General features: G+C 55.9%; 2 protein-coding genes across 8 annotated transcripts; one reads left to right on the top strand and one right to left on the bottom strand.

The window, feature by feature from the left end:
- Nucleotides 1-250: 250 nt before the first annotated feature.
- Nucleotides 251-18,240, bottom strand: RB1CC1 (RB1 inducible coiled-coil 1). 5 transcript variants are annotated; one of them, XM_078600690.1, is made up of 22 exons: nucleotides 17,261-17,427; nucleotides 15,909-16,052; nucleotides 15,164-15,290; nucleotides 14,776-14,946; nucleotides 14,193-14,395; nucleotides 13,070-13,604; nucleotides 12,087-12,260; nucleotides 11,420-11,604; nucleotides 10,646-10,832; nucleotides 10,423-10,504; nucleotides 10,239-10,303; nucleotides 9,635-9,738; nucleotides 9,300-9,402; nucleotides 7,080-9,205; nucleotides 6,729-6,885; nucleotides 5,987-6,095; nucleotides 5,240-5,523; nucleotides 4,998-5,027; nucleotides 4,794-4,852; nucleotides 4,540-4,667; nucleotides 3,621-3,691; nucleotides 251-2,961 (listed from the first exon to the last, which is right to left on the bottom strand). In XM_078600690.1, the coding sequence occupies exons 2-22, from the start codon at nucleotides 15,977-15,979 to the stop codon at nucleotides 2,884-2,886; spliced, it is 5,049 nt and encodes a 1,682-aa protein (XP_078456816.1). In that variant the 5' UTR covers nucleotides 15,980-16,052; nucleotides 17,261-17,427; the 3' UTR covers nucleotides 251-2,883. The 5 variants fall into 5 exon arrangements, with proteins under 5 accessions (XP_078456816.1, XP_078456817.1, XP_078456814.1 ...); XM_078600691.1 differs by having other exon boundaries at nucleotides 12,087-12,257; XM_078600688.1 differs by lacking the exons at nucleotides 251-2,961; nucleotides 17,261-17,427 and adding an exon at nucleotides 18,122-18,240 and having other exon boundaries at nucleotides 2,968-3,691.
- Nucleotides 17,438-23,141, top strand: LOC144722434 (ribonuclease H1-like). 3 transcript variants are annotated; one of them, XM_078600696.1, is made up of 7 exons: nucleotides 17,438-17,835; nucleotides 17,917-18,125; nucleotides 18,248-18,347; nucleotides 18,656-18,731; nucleotides 18,958-19,042; nucleotides 19,606-19,730; nucleotides 19,861-23,141. In XM_078600696.1, the coding sequence occupies exons 1-7, from the start codon at nucleotides 17,735-17,737 to the stop codon at nucleotides 20,155-20,157; spliced, it is 993 nt and encodes a 330-aa protein (XP_078456822.1). In that variant the 5' UTR covers nucleotides 17,438-17,734; the 3' UTR covers nucleotides 20,158-23,141. The 3 variants fall into 3 exon arrangements, with proteins under 3 accessions (XP_078456822.1, XP_078456825.1, XP_078456823.1); XM_078600697.1 differs by having other exon boundaries at nucleotides 17,439-17,835; nucleotides 18,656-18,710; XM_078600699.1 differs by lacking the exon at nucleotides 18,958-19,042 and having other exon boundaries at nucleotides 18,656-18,710.
- Nucleotides 23,142-23,351: the final 210 nt, after the last annotated feature.

The raw sequence follows: 23,351 nt of genomic DNA, 5'->3' as shown, positions 1-23,351 counted from the left end.
GCTCTGCGCGGCACTCACTCAACACTGACCACTCACGTTACGATCGCGCACCTGTATTATACACGTCGTGAACGTGCGCGCACACGCACATACAGCTCCACACGCGATACCCACTCTTGCGCCGCTCTGCGCCGCGCTGGCCGCTCACGTTATGATCGCGCACCTGGGGTACGCCGATTACGCACGCCGCGAGCTTACGCATACACAGTACCACACGCGTTCACACTTATAACACGAGATCACACGAGGCCACGATCAGCTATTAATGATTTATTATCCGCTACCTGGAACTAGATGTTAAATCAGTGAGTCGACGAGGCTGGCCTACGCTGATACCTCTATACCTATTCCCGATTTATCTGCTATGATTCTAATTCACCTTCTTACTCACTGTTAAGTGTCCACGGCGGTCCACTGATCCTTGTGCTAACAGCGTACCTCGGTGCGTCCCACGGACGTCCGGGTCGCTGGCTGGAGCTGCGTCTGGTCGCCTGGCGCTGGACTAAGACCCGATTTCCCCTTTGCGCTCCCCATTTATCCTCCCTACCTCAAAGGGAATGCGGCTCTGGACAATAGGCTCGCGACCCTCTGGCACGCGCACCGCGGTTCCGGGCGCTTTTGATATGCTACTTAATGCTCAACCTGCGCGGCGCAAATTCCAATCAATCCCTTTCTCACGCAGGCCCCCCCATTATCGCAGTTTATGCGGCGGCGTCCGTCACAAAGCTGCGCCGTGGGAATTTGTGCACGGCTCCCCGCGTGACCCCGCTCTCCCGATTACTCATACTAACAGCCTTATCCTTTAACTCCTCTAACAATGGTGCCTGCGTGCCCGAGCGTAATTATGCCGTCCCTCCGCTCCCTGTGCGGGGGGTGCCTGATTATGCAATTCAGATGCGCTGCGTGTTTTCTAATGATGCTCCTCCATCACAATGCTTATTCCCTCTGCCTGCCCTGTCGATACTTGCGTGTGTGGGGTGTGTGGGATGCGTTTCACCCGCGGTGGCCGAGTGGCCCCTCGCTGCGACCTTGCAATCTTAAGGCCGGTCGCAGCGCCGCGGTGCAAGGTAGCGTCGGGGGAGGTCGTCCAATTCCCTGGTCGCCGGAAACCGTGAAAGTTTAATCCCGGTAAGGGCTTCTCGGATAAAAACCGGTCGGCCAGGTGACCTCCCCTCGGAGCTCTATGGGGGGGAAATGCGTGCGGGTGTGTTCATGTGAGGTGAGGTGAGGGGGACGCGGGGTCGGCTCCGTCGCTTGGTGGTGGCGAGGTCGGAGATGGGGCGCCTGCTGAACGGCTTCGTGGCGGCGGCATGACATCTCCGTCATCTCCACGTTCAATATCACCATGTCACAATCACCATGACCTTTTTCGTTATTGCCATCATCACCCTCGTCACCATTCTCGTGACCACCATCGCTACCCCGTTCATCGTGGCAGTGTTGATCTCGCCGTCACGTGACACCAGGGTTCACCCACACGAGCGTCGCTCCACTGTTGCGTCTGGAGATGTTGAGCACCCTCAAAGATTCAACACTTCACACGTACGAGCTCCAGCCCATGCGCTCTATCTCGGAGGCTTAATTTTTATCACATCCCGAACGCGCTATCGGCCTTGCGTCGTCACATTCCTTTTGGAACTCTCGCAGAACAGCGCAACCCTTCATGTTGGAGAATGTCCCACGGAACCGGATATCACAAAGCAACCTTCGAGATCCATTCAAGTGGCCTCCGGTCTACACAGAATAGTGGACAGGACTTAGAACCCACTCTGCGTACTAGTCGGGTTCATTGTTTAACCAGGTGAGAACCCGGGAGACCGGGATAGTCGCAACAGTGACCTGGGTCACCAAAATAGAACAAAACACAGCACTGAAGCAAGAGTGAGGTGTGAATGACATGGCTGTCCTACTGATACTCTTTGGTTGCTTCGGTAAAGCCACGTAGGTAGAAAAATAATAGATCACGACATTTCGATCGCAACACAAGCGACCGTGATCAGGTGGAACAAACACAGGAGGAGAACTGCTGACTCCGTGCCATGGGGAACAGGAACCCACCGTCTCCTGCTGTATCTGTCCCAACTGATGACGGTCGCTCGTGTTGCGATCGAAACGTCGTGATCTATGATTTATCTACCTACGTGACTTTACCGAAAGAACCAAAGAGTATGGATTCCTGCAGTCACGAAAGCTTCATATCAAGATTGTCATACTGATATTTCATTCTTAGAGCTGGAACTTAACCAAATTAAGTGCAGACACAAATCATGTAATGCGATGGGTGTATTGAGTAGTCATCGGTGACAAGACTGCTACTATCAATTCACTGCATCTGAGGATCCGGTTTCATCACAGGCAGCCGCCTGGATTCAAACCCAGGCTCTCAGCGGTGCCGGCTCTGTGTTCTAACTCCTGAGCCGTCCAGCCACCTCATCTCAGAAGCTCCTGCCCAGAAGGTTGAAGTACCGCACACAACGCACAGTTGGAGTCGCACACATCTGCCGAGTGGCGCGTGGACATCGCCGGCAGGCTCCTTTATTGGAATTCATGTACTTACATTGGGGTCGGGTAAAATGGGCATTTACAGGTGATAGGAAAGGGGGGGGGGCGCACGCCTTTAAATCCTAACGGGGCGCCCTTAGCAGCTCGTACTAGGGTCACTATGAGCAATATTAGTATTATCGGTACGATGGTGATATTCAACATCACTGTGGAGGGTGCGAGCTCCACACAGTCTGTGCAAACGTCTACATTGAGCCACGAGGGTATGGGAGGCCTAGGCTCGGAGGCTTGAGGGGGCCCCAACAGCATGGAGGGTTGGGGGGCTCCAGGGAGGAGCCTGCCTCGGAGGCCCGATGGCCCTGGGAGTCGCAGGAAGCTGTGTCACACGGTTGTTCCCCATGGCACGGCCTTCACGCGGTAGAACTTGGTTCCCAGAGGGACCCGGAACCTGTTGTGGGCCTATGAGCACACACAAAAGACAAATTCCCCCCCATATCGCCTCAAGAGAATGTTGGGGCAAGCGCTGTTAGTGAGCACACGAGGCGGTGGGTGGCCAGCACCACGGGGCCGATTTTGTCTCCCGAGTGGCAATGTTTACACATCGCACCAGGTACTCATTTGAGGGTGGGTCAACAAAGGGAAGGCCCAGGACCCAGCTTAGATTATTGTCACTGGTGTTGGCCGCGAACAGGTATCAAACTTGGGTAGTGGGGTTCGAAGCACGGCATGCTAAACACTGCACCACTGCTCCCCACACGTGAACACGCAAGCACACGCACGTACACATAGACGCACACAAACAAGCACGCAATCACAAATACCTCCTGTGTCGGGTATACAGGCTGTTGGAGAAAAGCACCATTAGCAAACACCTATGAAGCCGGCATGGCGCAAGAGGGGGTGGTTTGTGTATTATTGATAGACAGTGTGATGGTGTGTCTGTGTGCATAACAGTGTGCGCACGTGATTATGTTTTTGTGATGGTGTGTGTTATGGTGTAATTGCACATGCTGTGACTGTTGACATAATGCTGTGTGATGGCGTGTATGATTGATGGTATGTCTTAGTCTGACGGCGTGTGTGGAGTGGCTGAATGTGGGTTGACATCCACCACACACCTTCTTTGCCTGGCAGTATTCCTTTTCCACCAGCTTTCCCAGAACCCACGGCTTCCTTACCTCGCCCGGAGCTGCACATACACACACACCATGAGGGCAGGGGGTGGTTTGAAGTCACGGCAAGGTTACACCTCCATGGCCCAGGGTGGCGCAGTGGTAACACTCGTGCCTCACAGCAAAAAGAAACTGGATTCGAATCCCGATTTGGGAAGATTTCTGTATGGAGGTTGTATGTTCTCTGTTTTGCGTGGGTTTCCTCAGGGATCGCTGGTTTCCTTCTATCGCTAAAACAACCCAAGATAACTGGAATTGGCCAAACATTTCCACGTAAAAAAATACCTTCAAAATGACTCAATTGGGATTACACGTAGCAACATCATCCCCTACTGCGACAACTTGGCAGGACCCTCCTGAAAAAGAGTCTTGAGACTCAGCGAGGGTTTCCTGGGTAAACAGGCATCATAATAAGAACAACACAAGATTAATGAGACGCAGTCCAGAGAGCCAAACGTTCCCACTTGATTCCCGAACTACTTAGCCACGAGAGCAGCTCGAGCAAGCTCGGGTACACGGGAGTTGGCGGGGACTGGGCCACATGGTCATCGACCACTTGAATGCATTTCCCAAAGTGGAACTTTCGCTAGCTTTCTTAGTTAAGGCAGGAGAAGTGACGGGGGTTAAGGTCGCAGGGACATGAGACAGCGATGGATGGGAAGGCCTACAAATTAAATGGAGAAAAACATTTAACACGATTGTTTTTTTCATGCATTCCTTAGTGCCGAGACCATGGACTCGCAATGCTTGAGAATGCGGATTAATCGCAGGCTATGGAGACCGAATCCAGGATCTCAACGGTGCCGGCTTGATGCTCTGACCCCCGAGTGACCAAGAGAAGCTGGCTGTTTGTGGGTGCATTCACCTGCAGCGAGGCCAAGCAGGTCCAGGCAGTCGGCGTGCAAGAAGCACAGCGTGGGCCCCACAGTGAACAGCACGTAGTTGTCGTAGCGCTCGTCCAATACCACCAGCACCACATCTCCAACCTGGAACCTGCATGTGGACAGCACGCGCCAACTCAGTGCCCGTGTCATGTTGCGAGGTCGCGTCGAACATGGTGCAGCAGTGCGGCGGCGGCGTCTGCCTCGGTGGAGCAGAGCGCCTGAGAGCCATACTCACTCTCGGATTGAAATTTTGTCCGAGTGACGAGGCGAAGCTGCTGACAAACTCTGAGACATCTGTGAGGGCCGGGAAGGGGGGATGATAGGCGACAGAGACAGATGCAACTCAGTGCCAGAGTAAGAAGCACCGTGGAGCACATTCACCCGATTTCACTCCATGAAGAGCACATGGCCCGAGGTTGTTCAGTGCCAGCACACTCACCATTTTCTCCGGGGCGGCACCATCCTCCTCCTGCAAGCAAGAGAGAATGCACCGTTAACCGAGCTCAGCAGTGGTTGTTATTAAGGCACCGCTCAATTAAATGATGGCCTGGAAAAATTAAGGCCGTATATACGTATGTTTAACTTATTTCGCACTTTACGTAGCCAACCATGCTAATCAGAGATACGGGGGAAGGACAAAAAATGAGACGCAAAAACCAGTTCACATTTGCCCCACGTCACCTTCTCGCCGTGAACTCCGGGCGTCACCTCGACTTTCTCCTCCTCCGAGCCGAAGGACTGCACCCGCTCACCCTGCTCGCAAGGCTCCAAGGCCCTGGTCACCGGGATGGGGGGCGCCGTGCCTGTGGCTGCCTCCGGAGCCGGGGGGTGGGCAGGGACCACGGTCGTCTCAGACGAGGTCCCCGGCTGCTCGGCCGGGCCATGCAGCTTTGCCAGCGTCTCCTCCAACAACTTCTTCTCCTCGAGCAACGCGGCACGGTCGGAGGACAGCCTCCGGATGAGGTCTGGGGACACGCACGGCCAACGCACGCACAGATCAACATATGCGTGCGACCCCAGCGGTCGCACGTTCACCGCTTGTTGCAGAGGTTTGTGTTTCGAAACTGGCAGGCTGCCCTGATTAATACTGCAGTGTGTATCAACAATTAAATTCTACGCGCAGCCTGTTTTACGGTGGCCATTAAAGTTCTGTTACGTCAACTGCAGATCAGACCCGGTGTCGGCGTCATGGTCCAAATTTGGCAAAGTTCAGAAACTACTTGCAATTACTTAATTGGGTCATGTTATAAATGTAGCAATGGTCGCCCACCCCACCCCCAAGAAACCCACAACTGCAAAAACTTAGCAGGACCTGCTTGAAATAGGGTCTCGAGACTCAGCAAGACTTTCCTGGGAAAACCAGCAACATAGTGAAAGAATAATGATGTACGTCGCAGAGCAGCGCGTGCGGCGTGTGCACGCGGTTACCCCGGTCGTCCCTCTGCTGGGCCTCCAGCGTTGCGAGCCGACCCTGGAGCTCGGCGAGCGCGTGGTGGTGGCGCCGCTTCTCCTGGGCCAGGACACTGTTGAAGCTCGTCTGCGCAGACACACAAGTACGACCGCGAGGGCCGAGAAGATTAGTTGATTGTTATTATTATTATTACACGGTTTACAAAGAAAACCTTAGAGTCTCAAGACTTTGAAAGTGTACGCAGTAGTGGGCAATGTTTGCCTCTGCAATCCCAAATGAGCGATTTGCATTTAGATGTTTTAGCCAAGAGAGAAAACCGGGGTACCTGGAGGAAACTCGTGCAGAACAGGGGTTGAGCGTACAAACTATACGCAGAAAGGCACCGGAGTCGGAACTTGAACCCAGGCATTCTTGTTGTGAGGCACGAGTGTCACCACTGTGCCACCATGCCGATTAAGTCCATTCACCGACTAAATTTTGGAATGTTTCGGTTTTTCTAGTCCCTTTAAAAATGGTGCCTTCCCCAACAACCTGCTTCCTGAAGGCAGAAAACCCCTTACATGTCATGCCCAGCGAAAAGCAGCTCATGATGCTGGTGAGATCATCGAGCCAAGTGCATCACCTCCTAGCTCTATTCACCAGGGTGTGATGGGCACCGGTCTGAGTGGAGAGCGGGGAGAGGGAGCGCTGTGGAAGTGGGGAGAGTGCGGAGAGCGAGCGCTTTGTGAGTGGGGAGAGAGAGTATTGTGCGAGTAGCACCTGGTGCTGAGCCTCCAGCTGGGCCCTCATTAACCCCAGCGCCTCCTTCATCTCCTGCTCCAGACTTTCCCGCATGGGGTCCAGCGTAGCTGGGGTGCCAGACACTGGAGGGGTCCCAGCAGCAGGGTCTCCAGAAGAACTCGCGAGCTCCACGTCCCTGCCAACCGGGCACACGCAATAAAGTATATTTGGTATTTATGCAATTCAAGTAAGCTCAAGGTGGGCAAGATGGAGGGAGTTGGAGCCAAGGACATGCCATTGGGCACGCACTCAAAGGCACATACGCAAGCACGTAGGGGGTGGCGAATGAGGGGCCGGGTTGGAGAGCATCTGGCCGAGGGCATTGCTCACCCAGCACAGGGAACGGGCAGTTCAGCCGTCGCCATCTTGGGCAACATCTCCGGGTCGTCTGGGAGGCTCTGAGCAGGGGGTGGCACGGGGCCACCATCCTCCTCTTGCCCTGCATCCTCGCTGCCTTCCTCACCCCCCTCCACCTCACACTTGGTGTCTCCCTGCTCACCTCCCCGTTGCCCCTCAAGTGTCCCACACTCCTCGGCCGTCTCGCACTCTCGTTCCGTACCAGCTGCCCCGGGTGCGGCGTCCAGAGAGGGTGGCGACTCTTCCGGGCTGCCTGTCCCTGGGCTCGGTTCTGGAGCATCCGTCAGCGACCGCTGCTGCTGCTGCTCCACGGCCTCCAGCTGCAAGGTGGCGTCCGCCAGCGCGCGCTGCGTGCGCTCCAGCTCCGCCTCCATGATCTGTGCCCTCTCTGCCATCTGCCTCTGCAGCGTCTCCGTCTCACGCAAACTGCGAGCGCTTGCTTCCCGCAACTTCTCGCACAACGCCCGTTCCGTCTCCACGCGTTCTTCCCGGGCCTGCACCAGCGCCGCCTCCAGCTCCTCCTGGCGCCGCTGCCCCTCCTCCTCCAGCTCACGTCGCGTCTCGGCCTCCCACTCGAGTCGGCCGCGGGTCGCCTCCGCGTCTCGCTGGGCGCCGGCGAGCACCTCCGTGAGCCGCCGCGTCTCCTCCACCAGCGCCTCGCGCCGCTCCTCCTCGCACCGCAGCTGCTCGTAGAGCTGGGTGCGGTCGGCGTCGGCGCGGCGCGCCAGCTCGCGACACCTCTCATCGTACTCGTCGCGCAACGCCTCCAGGGCGCGCCGCTGCTCCTCCGCCTCGCCACTCTGCGATGCCAGCTCTAGCTGCAGGCAGCAGCGCTGGTGCTGTAGCTCCCCCACGTCGGCGCGCAGGCGCTCCGCCTCGTCCGTCAGGCCCTGCTCCCGGGACCTCCCCGCCGCTTCCCCCTCGGCCAGTGTGTCCCTCTCCAGTCGCAGGCCCTCCAGCTCGGCGGCCGAGGAGCGTAGGCGCCGCTCCAGCGAGTCGGCCCTCTCCGACGATTCTCGGAGCCGCTCCTGGGCCTCCTCGTCCGCACGGCGCCGCTCCTCCAGCTCGCGGAGCCGAGCCTCCTCGCAGTCGACACGGGCTCGGCGCGCCTCCTCCTCCTCGGCCTCCGCGCACTCCCTCAGCCGGGCCACGTCGCGGCTCAGGGCAGCCAACGCGGCCGCGCCATCTTCCCTCCCGTGTGCCGCCGCGGCCCTCAGACGGGCCAGGTCGCCGGCGAGCGCGGCCAGGCCGGCACGAGCGGCCAGCAGGCCCTGGCGGTGGGCCTCGACGGTGCGGCGTAGTGCGGCCGCTTCCGAGGCCGAGTCGTGAAGGCGCTTGCTGTCGATGGCGTTGATGACGGAGGCGTAGAGCGACTCCATCATCTCGGGGCTCTGTGGGTCGCTCAGCAGGGCCCCAGGGGAGATGGCGGCGCTGCCCTCCCCCACCACATCCCTCAACTGCCCCACCTCCCTCACGGCCTCCACCTCCCTGGCCCCCCCCAACTCTCTGACCCTTCCAAAAGCTTCACCCGCTTCGGTCAACTCCCCCACCTCTGCCACGCCCCTCACCTCTCCTCCTCTCACCTCCCTCAATTCCCTCGCTTCTACCACCTCCCCCATGGCCGACACGAAATCGGCGCTCCCGCTCGTGAGCAGCGAGTCGAGGGCGGGCGCCGGTGGTGCCGCCGGCGCGATCTCGCGTCGCCCCAGCTCGCTGAGCGGGCAGGGAGGCTCGGCCTGGAGGCTGCCCAGGGATCCCAGCGGCTCGGGGGGCTCGGGGGGGGCCGTCACGGCGGGGTCCGACACGAGGAGGCCCGCGGCGGACGGCACCGACTCGAAGCCGTAATCCTCGAGGGAGGCGGCCTCTGCCTCCTGCAGCAGCGGGGGGGCGCCGGGGGACGGTGGCTCCCCGAGGCCCCCCCCCACCTCCTCCGTCGCCAGCGCCCCTGGTGGGCCAGCACACCCTCTCGGCGCTGCCTCCTCCGCGACCGGAGCCCACGAGTCCGACGCCGGTGCGGCCTTGCGCGCTGAGGGCGCCGGATCTCGATCGTCGCTTGCCAAGCCTGGAAGGACGAGCCCCTCCACAGGACCTGGTGACACCTGCAGCAGCGGCAGCAAAAGACATGCGGTGAGTGACGCCGGAGTGAGTGACGCGGAGTGAATGACGCCGGGGTGAGTGACGCCGGAGTGACACCTGGGCGAGTGAGTGTGCAGGTGAAGGGCGAAGGAGTCCCTCTTCTCCACCCCAAGGCGCGATGGGATGGGACGAAGACACCGCTAACTCCATTCCAGGCAGCCTGCACACATACGCAACAGCATACACACGGGTGTGTCCGCATTAATGCACATTCATGCGCTCACATGCTCAGACACAGGCGTGGACACTCGCACACAACCGCGCACACACGACTGTATTCGCACAGACATGCACGCCACTCAATCTGGCCTTCATAGGTGCTCGCCAACAGCAACTGCCCCAACAGATTACGAATGCCACCCGGGAGACCTTTGTCTGTGCACGCTGTGTACCTGAGATAGGGCTGCACCTCGTCGGGACACCGCGACTGCAGGAGGCGCAGGTCGTCCAACGAGATGGACGGCAGATCCGAATCGAACGCACGCGGGTCGCTCGTCTGAAACAACCGCGCACAGCCACGCACTACAACGCCGGCGCCGGGTTGCGGTGTAGGGATAGGGGCTGGTGAGGGTGGTACGAGTGTAGGGACTGGTCCTGTGAGGTGGAGCGTTATAATATGGCAGGTTTAGTGCGCGGTTAAGTTTATTGGTATAAGTTGACTTTGTTTAACGAAGAGACCAGGATGAGTCTCATTTGCAAGCATGACATGAGTCAAGTGGTGCACATTGTGGTAGGTATGTATGTTGAACTTCTTTCGTACAGTACGTAGCCAAATGTGCTAATCAGAGGTGCGAGGGAAGTGCATAGCTCCAGGGGCTTCCTAATGAGTGTAGTGCGTGTCCATGTGTATAGTGTGGGGAGCGGGAGTTCAACGGTTAGCGTACTGCGCTACAAACCCGGCGACCCGGGTTCGTTTCCCGATCACGTCCAAAACCAGTGACGAATATCTAAACCGGCCCTGGGTCTCCCATAAGTGCGGTAGGCTGCCACACTCACACAGAAGGAGGATGGAGGCCATGACTGGAGGCCACGGAAGAGGCGGTCACGCAGGAAGGAGCTCCCTGAGGACAGAGGCACGGAGGGGGGATCCACGCATCAGCAACAAACATGACCATCAGAGTGCGACGTGGAGCCGTCGCGTGGACGAGTGGCACATGGTGGTACGCGGTGACACTCTTACCAAACACGCGTCCAAAGCTCTCCCGCTTGGCTCGCTCGGCCTCGTACACCTGCCTGCCCTCTGCCACCAGCGCGCTGGCCCACTGCCCGGAGGCACACAGTATACGAAGGGGGTGGGAGGGGGAGAGGCGCAGGTGAGCACACAAGAAAGCCAGCCCACTGCCCTCATCCATCGGCTGTGTGCGGGAGCGAGCTATTCTGCTCGGTGGAAAGCTCCTTCTTACCTGGGAGTAGTGAGCGGCGAAGGTGCGCCTGCGCACCACTTCGGAGATGGCCAGGCAGTAGAGGCGCGGCGCCGCCGAGAGTTGGGCCACCACGCGCATGCGCCCCTCCAGCCCCCGCAGGACGTGCCACAGCACGGCCAGACGCTCGCTGTGCTGGTCCAGGTGGTGCATCATGAGGTAGCACCACCTGGGTAAAGACAGGGGTGAATGAAACCACGCACCTGGCTCGGCTCTTTCACTGGCTTCACCCATGAAGCACGACATCACAACTTTATAACGAGAGGCCCAGCCAACTGCCGACACCACGGCCCAGAGCGCTGGCCGCCAAGGTCGTCGCTCCAATACCACAATACGTTGTACGGAAACACAGCAAACACGCTCGCTAAAATGGTGTAACGTGGCATCAAGAAACATCGCAACAAATCTTTAGATAACAATTAATCATCATCCATGATCAATATACTTTTGGATGAATGCCTCCCCAAGCCAATAATACCTATGGTCCTGACCCAGACAAAGCTGCTGGGGACTGGGGGCCATGGTTTACATGCGTCGGTCATGACGAGGGGGCGGGTTGACCATACTTCACCACGCCTGTCAGTGCGGGTTGGTGAAAGGACCACGTATTTGTCTCACCTCTCATCGCGTATCCGACTGCTATGGGTGCTTCTATCCGGTGCGACTACTCTGAAGTACACGGCACTCAAGCATCTTCGCCCCGCACGGCAGTACTCCGTTGAAGGTAACATTGCACACTGCGATTATTGTGCTCACCGGAAGCGCACGTGCAGGTTGTCGGTCAGCTGCTGCTTGGCCAGCACGCACGTCTGCCTGGTGTCGAGCAGCTTCTTGTGGTTGCCCAGCATGATGAGCAGCTGGTTGGCATGGCTCACACACAGGTCTGGCAGAACCGACGGGTCGTTCAGGTTCTCCGCCCGCTTCTGGTTTGCCAGGAAGCCCTGCCCACCGAACCACACCAGCCACACCGCTCCATGACACGACGCTCTCTGTTCTTGCACCGCCGGATCTTATTCACCCACGCGATGCGCCGTGGTGGCACGAGGCTCCGCAAGGCTCCACATTGTCAGTAGGGAACGGCGCATGGTCACTCGGCTATATCAGATGTTGGGGGCTACTTCGCTAAGATCCCCTAACCCAGTGGTTCCCAACCTGTTGTCTCCAAGCAAGTGGGGGAGTCATCTCACGGAACTGTTGCCGATGCTACGATTTTATTGACAAACCAAATTTTTTTTCTGGATATTTGGCTGTGAAAATGTTTTAAGCATAGCAGTGGTCCACGGGTCCAGAAAGGTTGGGCAACCACTGCACCAATCCATATCCAGATGTGTGCCCTGTGATTATGAGTGCTCTGAAACACGAAGGTGTGTTCTGGAGTGTCTCGGTATACTCGTGAGCGCTCGCGAGCGCTCGGATGCATCACCTGAGCGAGCTCGCCCTGCTCCGACACGAGGGTGCGGCAGGTCGCCAGCACCTGGTCCAGCGCATAGAGCCGCTCCTCCAGCCCCTTGATGGCACGCATCGGGGGGTTGTCAGCCTTGGCCAGCACCTCGCGGCACTCCTGCAGGAACGGCTCAACCACCGCCGGCTCCAGCTGCTGGGGCCCACACACGCTCGATGATCGCTTAGCCAAACCGCTCGCGTGTGTACGCGCACACGCACGGGGTGCACGTGTGAAAGTATACAGTGTGCACTATGCCTCTGCTTTTGTTTTTCAATTTATTTTCTTTCTTCGTGACTTTACCGAAAGAACCAAAGAGTAATTCCTGCAGTCACGAAAGCTTCAAATCAAGTAAGAATCAAAGTGTGTATGCATTAGCTCTCTCTGCTTCTTTTCATCTGTAAATGGGGGACAGCACAATAACTCTAATAAGGATGATGCAATATCAATGACACGTTAATCGAGTTGTGTTGCTATATGGAACTTACTTGAGAGAGAAAAACGCTTACATTGATCGAAGGATTGCTCAAAACCTAGTGACAAAAACCAGTGCTAAGAGAGACCCGCCTAAGCATCCCAGCCCTTCTCAGTGGACCTTAAGAGCCTTGCTACAGAATTACTTGACACACACATTTTAAGTATGACAGGTTTCTTTGCAGTCATTGGGTACTGTGTTGAGACTATGAACTCGCTTTACTTGACAATCCGGCTTAGTCAGGGGTGGCTGAAACCTGCATGCCAACCCAGAATCTCAGGGATGCCGGCTCAAGTGCACTGAAGCGGCCATTCAAAGCCCAGTGAGCACCCAATATATTGCTAGTTCAGCCTGTTTGTGTATGTGTGCGTGCATGCAATTCAATTGATGGCCATAACTGTATCTGTGTCAGTATCCATCTCTGTGTCAGTGCCTTCGTCTCTGCCTGTGCCTCTGTGTCCGTGTCTACAGAGGAGGCCGTGCGGCTCACCCTGTGCACCGAGTCAAGGCACTTCTTCACCAGGGTCTCCACGTCGTTGGGCCGGTCCTGCACGTTCACCCAGTCCAGCAGGGTCACGTTGAACGGCTCCTGGGTGCTGGTGGTGGGCCCCGCCGCACTGTCCTCGCTCGCCGTATCGGGCCCCGCCCTGCCGTCAGCACCGGCGGGCGACTCGATCGCGATGTCCGTCGACGCTCCATCACGGGCGCGAGGAAAGGTCTCGCTCTCGGTGGCACCACTCAACCCGGCGCCGGCCGGATACCCCCCTGCCTCCCCATGGGCGCCGTTGTCCCAGCCGGTCTCCTCTGCTCCGAGCTGCTTCTGCCGGCGTTGAATAGGCGTTGCTTTCCCTGGCATCAGCGCTGGCGCCGCGGGAGCCGAATCCGAGCCGAGGGAGCTGAAGGAAGCGAGCTGGGAGCTGTCGTCGGCGGCAGTGGCTCCCCGCTGGGACCCATCGCGGGACATGCTCACTGTAAGTGACTGCAGCAGCGGGATCTGCGCCATCACTGACACAGCGCTGCCCAGCCTGTGCCACATCACTTCGTCAGGGCACGCCAAGGCACACCACTACAGGTGATGCCAATTCTGACGCACAATTCGCGAACTCGCTCCAGTTCATCATCAAAAAGCCGTGGCTGAATTATTTGTGTTTTTTTATGTACACGTTGGTTTATTAGCTGCTTCTCATGGGTGACTCAAAAAATGGCAGAAAGTAAAATTATTGAATAAAAAATAACATCAGATGACATTCCGCCTGTCTTGATTCCCATTCTACATCTGCAATAAAGAAGGTTCAATATCCATATTTTTTACATTGTCTGTGTTGTTGTATGGGCTACACCTCCCCATTACATCCAACACATTAGTGTTTAATGACATGGCAGGCCCAGCGACTGGAAGGGGGGAGTACGGAGAAAGAGAGCAGGTTGGGGGGTTGAGAGTCAAGGAAGCTGGAAGAGTGGGATCTGAGAGAGGCGTGAGAACTGGGAGAAAGAGGAGCCAAAACAGAGGGGGGGGGGGGTTTGATCAGGATAGCAGGGACAGCTGGAAGGCAATGGATCTGGAAGGATGTGGGCAGAAGGAGTTGGGAGTTTGGGGGGAGTTGGGGCCTCACGCGTTGAGCTGCTCTGTGATGGAGTCGCGGGCGGTGGAGAAGGTGGCGTAGGCGCTGGAAAATCCGTGCAGCAGCGCGGCGTATCCGCTCATGCAGTCGTCCAGGTTGGCCATGATGGCCGCCCAGCCCTGGTGCTGCAGATGCTCGTCGTGCACCAGCGTGCGGCAGTACTCACTCAGCCGCTCCGCAAACTCTTGCATCTCCTGTGCGGGTGTGTGCACGTGCGTGTGGAGAAGCGTGTCGGTGAGCATAAATGTTTCCGGATGTGTTCATGCGTGTGTGTTGATGGGTGGGCAGCGGTAATGGAGCGGTGAGCACACTGCGCTATGAACCCGGAGACCAGAGTTCAATTTCCGCTCATGATCAATAAAGTGACAAATATCTGAACCGGTTTCGGGCCCTCCCCTAGGTTGATCCAGCCTCCAAGGAGTACCTAGTGCAATGTGTAAACATCGCTAGGCAGTCGGGCGTGGTGTTGGTCACCCACCACATCATGTGTCGTTCCGGCCTTCAGAGGTGCTGGCTAACAGCACTTGCCCCAACAGTCTGTGTAGATGAGTGCGCATTCACAGATGGCTCTCACCGCCGCAAGCTGTGAGCGCGAGGCCACGGTGTTGAGCACAGGTGGCATCATGAGCGACTCTTCCACACGCAGTGCCATCTCCGTCTCTGCCGGAAACACGCAGCGTGGCACTGCCGGCGCCTTGTCCCGTACGATCATCTCCTTGCTGAACAGGAAGATGGGGTTTGTGTCCTGTACACACGGGGACACGACGAGACACCAATTCAACTTGGCGATTTTGTCGCTAGATCTGATGACCTTTTGGGTGTCCTTGGCAACAATGTTCTAGGGAAGCACATTCTGCGGCTTTGGGAGCGATTCCGGCAAAGCATTGAGAATCCAATTACTCAAGGGATAGGATCTCTTCCCCCACCATGACCGGTGCAGGAGGAGACGTGGCCCCACTCACCGTTCCGGCGCAATAGCTGCAGACGCGGCGCTCCAAGGCCATACACTCGCCGCCATTCACCACGAGCACCTGGTGCTGCACCCCAATGCGGTGCTTTGCAGCAATGGCACTCTTCAGCTCGGCAACGCTGCCGGGAAAACACGTGCCCTGGTAAACATCCTCCACCACGAAAACCACGCACCGCAATGCTGCTCAATCCCAAACTGTGCAAACGCCTTCTTCTTTAACTCTGAACAATTATTGCCACTATACAATGCACAACTTCAGTCTAAGTCGTAATCCTGCTGTAATATCTGTGGTGGAGCACCCAGTTCCTACCTCATTGCACTTCTTAGTATTCAACATAAGGCAGTCACAGTGATTGAAATTCCAGCACTCGCTCACTGGCGGTCAGTCGCCTCCTCATCACCCTTCTATCGCTACTATCATAGTTACTGTTTCCGTGAACTTCACCCGTTAATTCCTACACCCATGTTGGAGACTGTCTCCCAGACTGACTGTTTTGTTTCATCCATACTGTGTTCAACTACCATACTCCCTTATCTTTCTGCTTCTTCCCTCGCACTGCACGAATTAGCAATTTCCTCCCCCCATCCAAGCGGTTATAGTAACCTTGGTCAACAAGAAGCTTAACGTTTTGGCCCTTTTCTCGGCAAACGTGAGAATCAAAACCCCATAAATTTAAAGCAGTGAGGGCGTTGCCGGGCGGCAGTAGCGATATGTCGCAGTTCCGCCTTCTCCTTACCTCTGCACGGCGAGCTCCGTGTCGAATGTGAGCGTGGTGCCCGTGTTCACCAGGAACACGTACAGCTTCATGGCTCTGGGTTCCTCGAGCCGCTCACCACTCACCGTGGCCGCCACTCACCATCGACCACCGAACAGACACCCCCTGCCAGGGAAAGGGTGACACGCACTTGTTTGAGGTGCTGCACAGCTTTGCCCTTGGCGAATGCGCTGCTGCCGCTCACGCGTCACGAGTCTTGGCTGCCCCATGTTGTTGTTTTGGTCGTGAGCCGGCGCTTCCGTCACAGCGTGACGGAAGCCTCGCCTCACCGAGTCTGGCGACCCCGAGCTCCCTGGCGGTAGTTATCTAACTGGGACCGCCCTCTACACCTGGGAGGGAGGAGGGAAATGAGAGAGACGCTGACGCATACCGAGTCACCGAGTCCTGCCGCGTTGCCTGAGGTGGGGGGGGGGATTCCATTGTTTCCCGAAAATCGAGAGCTGCACCTGGCGGAACACCGAGTGAAATAGCTCAACTCCACAGACCATAGCAAGAGGGAGCTAAAGAGACAGAGAGGATGAGCGGGAGAGAACTAAAGAGAAGAGCGAGATAAAGATACGCGATCGAGGCAGAGCTGTATGTAACACGGCGGGCCGACGCCTGCACCACAACACGCCCGGGGCGCTCGGGTTCGCGGGCATCATGTCGCACGAAACAACAAACAAGTCGCTCCAACAATATCCCCGCGACTGTCCATCCCAGACACCGCCCAACCCTGCCTACCGGGACGAACCCACACCCCAACCCCCGCCGCCCTTGACAACCGACACGGCCCTCACCGTGACACTGGGAACCCCCCCCCCCCCAGCTCGCTCACGCCCCGATGCCACCGAATGTCGCGGCCGTGACTCGCACTGCAGCCGCCCGCCGCGTTCTTCTCGCGTCGCGGTGAGCGACACGGGGCCCTGACCCCCCCCCCCCGCGCCCCTCGTGCGGCAGCTCAGGGCCGCGGTGTCCTCGCCCCGCGCGGCGAAGGGGGTGAAGAGGGAAGCGGCCGGGACCGGGGCGGACACCGGCTGAAGACCAAGTGGCTGTCGCCTCCTGGAGGAGCTCGGAGAGCGGAGCGGCTACCAGACACCCCATAACCCCATAACCCCATGCCCTTCTCAACCCCTCTCATGCCGAAATCTAACCCCGGCACGCCGAGACCCGTGACGCCGGGGGAACCTCGAGGAGGCCCGGACTACGCCTGGGTCTCGCCTAGCGGCCCCGCCGGGAAGGGGAACCCTCACACGGGGGGCGTCTTCCCGGCGCCCCCCCCCCTGCCCGCTAACGGCGCTCGCGCTACGACGGCGAGAGGCGGCGCCACTCACTCAGGGCTCAGGGCTGCTGCTGCTGCTGCGGAGGCGGCCGAGGCGGGACGAGGTCACGGGTCCCCGTGGGCCCCGCGGTGCCCGCGACTCCCGCGGATCCGTGATCCCCGCGCCCGGGGGAGGCGGACGTGGCGGAAGTGACGGAGAGCCGGAAGTGCGTGACCCTTCAACCCCTTCCCAGACTGCAGCGCGCGGCCCCGGGCCGGCAGCGCGTGGAGGAGGAGGGTTCGGGGGTCGTCGTCTGGCTTAGCGCGTGGAGGCGACCGCGTAGGGCATCCCCGGCGGCACCCGGGAAGATATAAACCTCCTCGGGCGTCCTGGGCCCGCGCAGTGAGGGGGCTGGGAGTCGTGGGAAGCCCAGGGCGGAGGGCACAGGGGTCACCCGGGACACTCGGGGAATTTGGGACCTCCCGAACAACTCGGGTCACTCGGGGAGGGAGTCCTGAGCCGTGGGTCCTGACCCTGTCCCGGACCATGCTGCGGACGCCACGCGGCCTGCTGCTGCTCGTGAGAGCGGAGAGGCGCGGCTACTACGCGGTACGCATCGGCAGGAGCCCCGGGCTCTACGCGACGTGGTGAGGCCCCTCATCGCACCGCGGACGCCGGCCACTGGGACCTGTACCACACCCGCTAAGGACCCTCTCGTGTCCTGTCAGGGACGAATGCAGGACCCAAGTGGAGGGGTTCCCGGGAGCCGACTTCCGCAAGTTTCTGTGCGAGGGAACCGCCCACGCCTACCTCGCCCAGGGGCGCGGGGACGACGGCGCAGCCGCCGAGAGGCCGCCGCGGTCGCGACGGCGGCGGTGGGAAGACGAGGAGCAGCCCGCGGGGCGCGGGGATCAACCACCGCGCTACACTTACGTGGGTGCGTCCTTCATGCTGACATTAGGGCGATGAAGACGACAGCGACGAACGGGTGTTGACAGCGACGAGGATGGGCGCACAGCGACGGAGCTGACAGCGCGGGGTTTGTGTGCTCGCCCGCAGGCGGCGTCCCGGTCGTCTTCACCGATGGATGCTGCATCTCCAATGGGCGCCATGCGGCGCGCGCGGGACTGGGAGTCTTTTGGGGCACCAACAACTCCCTGTGAGTTCGCTGTCTCAGAGACCCCCCCTCCCTGAGACCATTCTCTATCCTGAAGACCCCAATTCATGAGACCCCTTCCCTATGTCTGAAACCCGTCCCCTCTGCCTGTTGAGGAAGTTGCTTTTCATCGCATTTCCCCAGTTTTACACCGCCCTGTTACAACAGGAGTGTGATGAGGAAACCCCATTGTGGTTGCATTGAGCTTGCGCATTAACATGTACGGTCCGTTCGACAATACCACTACACTTTTCAAGTGGACATGTTTTCACAGGTGCGTCTCTGTGTGTGTTTGGTATCCGTATGTGTAGAAACCTGAGTGAGCGACTGGTTGGCCGACAAACAAACCAGCGCGCCGAGATCATGGTAAATAAAAAACAGAATATGGTAAATACCTGACATGACTTCTCCCTCTGTCATGACTCGATATTTTACTTTAGAGCAGTTTTTTTAAACGATATTTTCCATTGATACACGCAAATTGAGCCGCAACGTATTGTTGTATGCACGGAACATCCAGAGAAACGGAGCTGAGGTTGTTTTTATCAAGTTGATTGTTTTTTGGCTTACGTTCTTTAATGTTCATGTCACCTGTGCTGATTGGTGATCATAGGCAGCGTGCCGTGCAGTGCAGCAGGCGAGCGAGCAGGGGCTCCGAAAGCTGATTGTGTGCACGGACAGCATGTTCATCGTCAACGGTGATTGAACAGCAATAGACATGAGCGGACAGATGTGGACACGAGTGTACAGGGCAACATGCTGTCTGTTTCGTCTCATCCACGCCACGTCCAGCCACCGCACTGCGAGTCACAATACTGCTGCACTTTGGAATTCCTTCCCATCGTCTCTTTCCCCAAGCTCGTATAATTTTGCTCAATTCAAGAAACGTGTTAACTCTTATCTTTTACAACTTTAATAATGCTATTTGGTGTTGGCTATTGGACATTTTGTGGTTTTCGGCCTGAGCTCAGAAATTGCAAAATAAAAGCCGGTTCTGGTGTCACACGCAATGGACGTGTCATTAGCCATACCCCTGGCCTTGCTTAGCTCGGATGTCTTGTGAGACCAGCATATTGTGGTTCGGTTCCAGCTTGGCACAGCAAATATCCGGTGGAAACCAGCCCATACTGTGGAGTTCCTGAACTGGCTCGGATTTAGCAGTGGCAAAGGGGTATGATTGACTGCAGCACTATTTTTCGGAGCGGCTGTATTCTGCCGCTTCTCTGTCGTGACGCTGCCTCCTCCATGTGTCTGTGCACAGGGATGGGTTCCTGGGTGCACACGTGGAAGCGCAGTGGCTGGCGCCAAGGCTCGGGCTCGCTGGTGGTTAACAGGGCCGACTTCGCCCTGCTCGACGACTTGTGCAGCGACATGGACATCACATGGGTGAGGCCGCCACGCGCTTCTCCCCCACACCACTATGCTTCCGCAAAACCAAGAGTCGGTCCGGAATTCCCCCGTTCAGCGAGGTGACGCTGATACGGGCTGATGTGATGTGTTACTTCTGCGCCTGCAGGTGCATGTGCAGGGCCACTCTGGAAACCTGGGAAATGAGCACGCAGACCAACTGGCCAAGGAGGGAGCAGACAAGGTCCCCCTCCCCGGAGCCAAGCCACCCCCAGATCCGGTCGCGACCGCCGTGGAGCCTCCAGACCTGGGCCAGCCCAGCGCCGTGGGTCAGAGGGTCGACCCAGAAGATGTGGACTGTGCCTCACAAGCAGACCTGGCTGCCAAGGTGGACTCTTCAGAGCCAGAGGAAATTCGCCAAACGAACCTCAAAAAGTCAATAGATGTCGCCAGCTGGACCTTATAAAATCATAAAATACGTCACTTGAAATTGTACCAATTCTTGTGTATAATAAATGTATCCAGGATGTTTAATGCTGACCTGGAATGCTCCAACAACCACAGCAAGCGGTATATTGCATGTGGTGTGCCATTGCGGACAGAATATTTTCTAGGCCACTGACCTGTACAGACCCAGCATAAAGTAAGCTCTGGTTTAAGGGGTGTGGTAATTGGTGTGATAATTGACATGCCATATTCATGTATGTGAGCAAGAGTTCAGAGCAAGGGCTCTGCCTTAGAGAGGAGCAGGTATTTTACGCTGCACCCCACACCTGTTGTGCAACACTATGCAGCCAAGGGCTATTGTGGCACAGATTTATAAAAATTAATTCTAGATTTGAAGTTTTCGTGACTGCAAGGATTCATACTCTTTGGTTTTTTAGGTAAAGTCACGTAGGTGAAAAATTAAAATAAATAACTTAGCGGTGTGCTTTCGCTAAGTTGTCCCCACCTGAAGAAGGACACTTGTGTTGCACCCGAAACGTCGTGATTTAATTTATTTAACTTCCCAAACCTACCAGGCTGGGAGGTGGCAAGTAAAACGCAGTACAGCAAATGGGTTTGTGAACCCATCTTGGTGGACATTTGATCATTATCCCCTCATCAGCGAGGAGTTTTGTCAGGTACGCTGGTTTTCTCCCACATGCAAGACATTTAAAAAAAAATTGCTAAATGTCTCAAAGCATGAACCTCCTGGAAAAGTATTGACGCTTTTCAGATTAATTGGGAGCTATTGTTATATTTGACGAATTGTGTACTTTGGTGGATTGTCAAAGCGGACAATTGTTCTTGCGATGACAAAGCATAGTTATGTATAATTGTACTGAAATTTATATGCTTTGTGGAGAAGTCTTGCCTGTACCATGAGCCAACCCATCATCTTTGTTTAACAGGCCGCATTCTGTTGATGACACTTAAAAAGTCTAAACTGTTACCATCTGCTTGAACAAATGCTGCTGGAAAACACTGGTCCACAAATCCTATAGGCTGGTGTTGTCACGTGTTATTTTGTTGTTGTGGTAAAGGAGAGTATTACTCTTTTACTGCACATTTTCTCAAGTTGCACATACTAAATTATGTTCATGGTCAACATCAAAAAGCTTAACACGTAGGCTTTTGCGACCATTATTATTCATAATAATGGTTTTTGGGTTAGATCGTGTTATTTATAAATGTGTCGCAACCCTCCACCACCCGACATTGCCAATCAGTAAAAAAGTAGTCACGTTGACAAATGACAAATAGTTCACCTGCTCATGATTGGGTTAAATAATGACGTCACGCTGCTGCTTCACTATTCTGGCAAATTGCCCTTGGCTGCATAGTGTTGCACAAATTGTAAATGTTGTGGATTCACTCTTCAGCACACCGGTGGGCTATAGTCGTGAACGATTTGTCTTTTGTCAACGTGACACATTTTTTACTCATTGGCCGTGTCGGGTGGTGGAGGGTTGCGACACATAAATGACGCGATATAACCAAAAACCTTTATTATTAACCAAAAACCTTTATTATTGATCAAAAAGCTTGCAGAAAGTTCCTGGGGATGTGACGCTGGGACCCTTTGGACATCAACGCAAGCCCAGGTCCATTCTACCGTAGAATATTGCGCTACGCCCATCTCTCACGCCGCGTTTGTTGACGCGCATCAACGCTGCACTGCGTGTGGTGAGTGGCTCTCTAAAGCTACACTGCTGCAGTGGCTGCCAGTACTTGCGATCATCCCACCAACAAACGTCTCACATGATGATTTAACACTTAGCATTAGATATTGTAACATCCAGATCTCCCTCTGTATGTTGACATTTGATCTCCACCGCTGTCCCATCTGAAATTGAAACACCTATTTTCGACACGCCTCAACAACAACATATGGAAGAAGGTGTGGGGATATTTCCTCCATAATTGAAAGATCAAGGACTCGCCAAATTGCGAATGTGGTGAGGTGCAAACCATCGGGTGTATATATATCACTGACGACTGCCCAATTCAACACCTGTACTATGGTGGAACAAGCAATTCCTCAGCTATCACGGATGCCGTGGAACGGCTTATTAAAAATGCAAACGCATTTCATATCGTGTCAGTTGCCGTGGTTTGGCTGGTAAAGCACATCTCTGATTCCTGTTTCTTTTCAACTCGCCTTTTGCCCGTCTAAGGACGGGTGTATTGCAGTAAATCTGAAACTTGCAAGCGAAAAGCAGACTGCGACGTGATATTCATTGCATTAATGCGTGTGCAATTTGTAAGGGCGCGGTGACACAGACCTATTTCATTTTAAGGTTAATATCCCTTGTTCATCAAGACGTCCTTTTGCTTTGATGTCTCAACAGCGTCACGGAGACCGTGTGACGTGAGGGTTCTGCCTTTGTCGTGAGGGCTGTGAGTTGACGCCGAGGAGGGGGGAGGAGGTGCCTCGCCCCCCATGTGGAGTGACGTCAGCCACTAATTATTATGAATGGGGGGGGGGGTGTCCATTTGGAGGACGTCATTTTATGATTATTATTCATGAGGGGGGCTGTTCGATGTGGAGTGACGTCACGAGCGTTATCGACAGACATTCCTGGGTGATTATCTTCGGTATATCACTCACCCTTGTCTGGAAGAGTAAAAGGGTCTTTATTACTCGAGTCTATATTAACGCAATACGTCCTGTAATGCTGCTGAAGGTAAATACCGTGGTGGTCTGATGTGTTCAAACCATCATTCTCTGTTGCCCCCAGAGTCTGACAGAACTCACTTCCCCCAGCTCTGCGGGCAGTCGACTTCCTGCCCCTGTTCAATCCCAGGTTCAAGACGTTTTTATTCAGCGTTTCGAGCTGTAGTCACATATATGTGTTTTATAAATCCACGTGTTTTGTAGAGGTGATATGATAGTCATGGTGTAGTAGGAATACTAGACTTGCAATGTGATTATCTTCTGTTGGTAAAAAAACGTGGGGATGTTAATGATGGTGTTGGTAATAGTGTGAGTAGTGATGTTAGTGATGGTGTTGGTAATAGTGCGAGTGGTGATGTTAGTGATGGTGTTGGTAATGGTGCGAGTGGTGATGTTGGTGATGTTAGTGATTGGTGTTGGTGGTGATGAAAGTGGTGGAGGCAATGATGTAAGTGACAGTGATGTGCACGATGTCGTGGGTGGTGGTATCGGTAACTGGT

The sequence above is a fragment of the Lampetra planeri genome, chromosome 14 (genome assembly GCF_965212315.1).
Source record: "Lampetra planeri chromosome 14, kcLamPlan1.2.h2, whole genome shotgun sequence".
Lineage (NCBI taxonomy): Eukaryota > Metazoa > Chordata > Hyperoartia > Petromyzontiformes > Petromyzontidae > Lampetra > Lampetra planeri.
The sequence above is the reverse complement of the archived record's forward strand: the minus strand, read 5'-3'. Positions and strand labels throughout refer to the sequence as shown.

Excerpts from the sequence above, each read along its gene's own strand:
- RB1CC1 (XM_078600688.1), bottom strand. The coding sequence starts at position 15,979 with ATGAAGCTGTACGTGTTCCTGGTGAACACGGGCACCACGCTCACATTC. Across the intron at positions 9,206-9,299 it reads CTGCACACTCACTCGCCCAG|GTGTCACCAGGTCCTGTGGA; the intron begins GTGTCACTCCGG and ends CCGCTGCTGCAG. Across the intron at positions 6,096-6,728 it reads AGCTGGAGGCTCAGCACCAG|ACGAGCTTCAACAGTGTCCT; the intron begins GTGCTACTCGCA and ends GTGTCTGCGCAG.
- LOC144722434 (XM_078600696.1), top strand. The coding sequence starts at position 17,735 with ATGCTGCGGACGCCACGCGGCCTGCTGCTGCTCGTGAGAGCGGAGAGG. Across the intron at positions 17,836-17,916 it reads CCCGGGCTCTACGCGACGTG|GGACGAATGCAGGACCCAAG; the intron begins GTGAGGCCCCTC and ends GTGTCCTGTCAG. Across the intron at positions 19,731-19,860 it reads GCGACATGGACATCACATGG|GTGCATGTGCAGGGCCACTC; the intron begins GTGAGGCCGCCA and ends CTGCGCCTGCAG.